Source organism: Nestor notabilis, unplaced genomic scaffold (assembly GCF_000696875.1).
Source record: "Nestor notabilis isolate BGI_N333 unplaced genomic scaffold, ASM69687v1 scaffold17049, whole genome shotgun sequence".
Taxonomy (NCBI): Eukaryota; Metazoa; Chordata; class Aves; order Psittaciformes; family Psittacidae; genus Nestor; species Nestor notabilis.
The window spans coordinates 1-3,838 of record NW_009943389.1 but is presented as its reverse complement, the minus strand read 5'-3'; the positions used below and the strand labels follow the sequence as shown (position 1 = coordinate 3,838).

Sequence of the window (3,838 nt, the reverse complement as noted above, 5' to 3'; positions counted from 1 at the left end):
GAGAAGGAACTGGCAAAAGTGACCATCAAGAAGGAGGACCTGGAGCTGATTGTGAGTGTGTGGGGGGGTGTCCCAGCCCGCAGGGGCAGTTCGGTGGCCCCGTCCCGCACCATGACCTGCTCTGCTGCCACCGTCCCTGCAGATGACAGAGATGGAGATCTCACGGGCGGCCGCGGAGCGCAGCCTTCGGGAGCACATGGGGAATGTGGTGGAGGCGCTCGTCACTCTCACCAACTGAGTGCTGGGCGCGGGGCCGGCTGCAGCCAGGTTCTGTGTCCCTACACAATAAAGGTGCCGTTGGGAGCAGGTGTCGATGTGGTCTGTGTGTGGCCGGGTGCCTGCCTTGTGGGTCCCATAGGGCACACAGTGCTGATAGCCTGGAGCAGGATGAGGTGACCTGCAACCTCCCCAAGCACTGAGACTCACTGCTCTTCCTGCCTGTAACCTCACCCCTCTTGGGGCAAGGGCATGGTTATGATCTGGGTGCAGTGACAGCCACCCATGGTCCCTCCCCGGCTGCACCAGCACATCCTGGCTTGCAGGAAGGTGCAGAACAGGATGGCCACATTCACAGACAACAGCCAGAACAAGTAAGAAAATGATGACTTTAATCAAACCCACCCTCCTGCATGGGTAGAAAAGGCAGGCCCTGCACAACCAGGGAGAGGAAAAGGGGTCACCAAAACAGGGCCTGAACTGACAACAGGGAAAATACAAGCCATGAGGACCAGGTGGGTATAAAAGTCCGTTCACGCCTCCAGAAGTGGGTGCACTGGAGCTGCCGTGCTCCTGCACAGCCCCGGTGAGTGCTGCTGAGGCTCCAGGGGCGGCTTCCGGTGGGATGGTGGTGGGGCCAGTGTCCTGCACAGCACCGGGGCAGGGAGTCTGCCGGGTCACGGCAGCACGGGGAGTGGGGCACTGCGGCAGAGGAAGGGTTTGTCACCACACAAGTCCTGGCACAGCACTGTGTCCCTCCCGTCCCTGCCTGGGCTCCCACTGCATTAAGTGGTTTTTCGCTTCTTGGCCGAGGGTCTCTCGAAGACATCCCGAACACCCGCTGCTTTCTGCTTGAAGAACTTGGTGTTCTGCGCGCTCTCCTGGCCCCACGCAGAGTCAAAGGATGTGGTGTCCTGGTCCACCAAGTGCGTGTACTTTGTCCGCCCCGAGCGCCCAAAGTTCTTGACCTGGGGAGCAGCAGAGCTGGTGAGGAGCCATCCGGGGAGGACACGGGGACCCGTTGCTCCCCCCACCCCTTGAGGAACTGTGACCCCAGCAGCTCACCCACCTGCATGACTTTGGGCAGGATCGTCTTGTTGAAGTGGTCCTCGAGGGTTGGGGCACTGAAGTCCCTCTTGTACACCTCTTCGTCCTCATCCTGTGGGGCAAGCACACGCCTGCTCAGCTGGCACGTCCCCAGCCAGTGCCAGAAGTTGGGGAGAGCCCCTGTGCCACCCCAAGGGCACCCCCAGCCGCACGGCACCACTCCCCATGGTCTCGCAGCCCCAGCTGCCAGCACGGCCGTGCCCAGGGGAACTCACCATGAAGAAGGCGCCGCGGTGGTAGTACTTCTGCAGGAACTTGTACTTGCCCTTCACCGCCTTGTTGGTGATGACCTTGCCGTTGGCCCGCAGCTCGGCCCGGCGCTCCTCCTCCGTCAGGTTCCGCATGCGCTCGATCTCTGCCTTCTCCTTCTCCATGCTGGGCAGGAGAGAACCCCCTGAGTCCCGCCAGGATGGCTGCTGCTGCCATCCATGGGGTTACACATTGGGGGGCTCTGCAGCGGCACAAAGACACCCCGAGGGCTGCAGGAGAGGCTCTGGGCGCTTGGTCCAGCCAAGTCCATGCCACCAAAGGGAAGCCTGGGGAAGAGCTGCCTCCGCTGCCCACGGGGCCTGGGCTGCAGGCTTCCCACCTCATGCCTATGCAGACAATACTTACGCTTCTCGTTCTTCTCGGTCCCGTTTGATGCGCTTCAGCTCACGTACTTTCCAGGCCTCATACTCCTCCTCATCGTTCTCATCATCTGTATCAAGTGCATCCAGTGCTGCCAGTGAGCGCTTATTCTCCTCCAGCTCCTTCTTGGCTTCCTCCTCTACAATCTGCAGCAAGGAGCAATCTAAGCTCGTTGCAGCAGCTGCCCCCCCGCAACCCCCAGCGGGCCCCATGGCACCTTGAGTGTGTACTTGCGCCTCTCCTCTGCCAGCCTCTTTGCCTCCTGCTCCAGCTCCTTCTGCTTCAGGGCTTCTGCTTCTCGCTCCTGGACCGTGATCCTGTCCTTCCTGCAGGCAGGAACCACAACCACCTTCAGCCTTGCCACATGCCAGTGCAGCCAACCAGCTCCTTTGCAGGTTTCTCCCCCTCCTGCACCACAGCTGCTTCCAGCCTTCACCCTCTCCAAGGACAGGCTGAGGCCCAGGGCCCTCACCCCCTTCCAGCAACACCTATGCTGGGGCTGCTGCACCATTCCCCTATGGCTGCTGGCACGCACACGAGCAGTGGGAGACCAAACCACCGGCTGTGGGGCTTAGCCCACTGATAGCTTCTGTTTGCCACTGTATGGCACTTGCCCAAGGGGCCCGGTCAGACCCTGCTGTGACTTCAACCTGCAGCGACCTGAGAAGGGGAAGGGATCACCCCACACTCCCCAGCTGTGCCCTGCCGGGATGTGACCATCACTCTCCCCCTGGGGAGAAAGAGGAGGCCTTAGCACTGGGGCCTGCATGACCCTGGCTCCCGTGTCCATGCCCAGAGTGACCCGCACGGCTGCAGCACCCACTTGCGGATGAAGACGGGTTTGAGACGTGGCTCCATGTCGTCCTCACTGTCCGTGTACTCCTCGTACTCAGACTCTGACTCGGACTCTTCTCCAGATCGACCCTCATCTTCCAACTCCATCACTTCCATCTCCTCAGTTTTCCTCTCCTGTGCTCGCTGACGCATCATCCCGCGCCGGCGCTCGATCTCCTGCAGAGTCAGACACAGAGCAGTGGAGAGCAGCCCCGCTGCCGCTGCCCCCAGACTTCTCTGTCAAACACATGCAGGGGCTGGATTGCTGGTGATGAGATGATACACCCATCCCATGCAAGACGACAGTGTCCCAACAGCTCAGTTACAGCCAACTGTGACACTCGTCCAGCTCCACCAGACACGTCTGTGCAAAAGGCAGGTCCAGCCCGTGCCGTTCAGAGGTTTCCCCTGGCCATTATTCAGCTCTACAAGCTCACCTCATCATCAATCTCCTCCTCTTCCTCCTCGCTGGTGTCCTCCCGCTCCAGGCGCCAGGCTTCCCCCTCCACCTCCGAGTCGCTTTCTCCAACCACTTCAGGCTCCACGATTTTACGGTGTCTCGCCAGCCTGCAACAGACCAGTTAAACAACAGCCAACGTAAAAAGCCTACAAGAGGCTGGCTACTGGGGGCTTGTCCCCTATGAGGCTGTGGAAAACACCGGAGCTGCTGAGCATGGGCAGAACCCAACACATTCTCTCCCAGGATGGAGTGGCTGGGCACCAAGAGCTCCTCCCTGGCCATGCTGTAGAGCAGGAGCAGAGGTCCCAGCGGCAAGTCTCCCCATTACCAGAACCGAAAAGAGCAGCAGCTCCAGGGGAGGTGGCTGATGTCACTCGGCTGCTCCCTGGTCTGAGCCTGCTTCACACGATGCCATCCCTTCCCAGTGCCCCGAGCCCCGCACTCACCGCTCCTCCACATCTTCAGCGATGCGGTTCTGGAGGCGGCGCAGGCGGGGGTCGTTGGCGAGCTCCTCCTCCTGCTCCTCGGGCTCCACCTCCTGCTCCTTCGCCTTCTTGATGAACTGGAACTCCTCATCCTCCTCCTCCGAGG

The 3,838-nt window shown here is 60.9% G+C and overlaps 2 protein-coding genes across 2 annotated transcripts; one reads left to right on the top strand and one right to left on the bottom strand.

Moving 5' to 3' along the window:
* Positions 1 to 6: 6 nt before the first annotated feature.
* Positions 7 to 238, top strand: HYPK (huntingtin interacting protein K; the record flags this gene model as incomplete). Its single annotated transcript, XM_010021908.1, has 2 exons — positions 7 to 51; positions 143 to 238. Coding segments are annotated over 2 exons (141 nt in total), but the record flags the coding sequence as incomplete, so codon positions are not given.
* A 763-nt stretch (positions 239 to 1,001) lies between these two features.
* On the bottom strand, positions 1,002 to 3,835 carry MFAP1 (microfibrillar-associated protein 1; the record flags this gene model as incomplete). The annotated part of the gene is made up of 8 exons (XM_010021909.1): positions 1,002 to 1,184; positions 1,286 to 1,375; positions 1,539 to 1,698; positions 1,939 to 2,099; positions 2,171 to 2,279; positions 2,777 to 2,964; positions 3,225 to 3,354; positions 3,694 to 3,835. Coding segments are annotated over 8 exons (1,163 nt in total), but the record flags the coding sequence as incomplete, so codon positions are not given.
* Between the last annotated feature and the right edge of the window lie 3 nt (positions 3,836 to 3,838).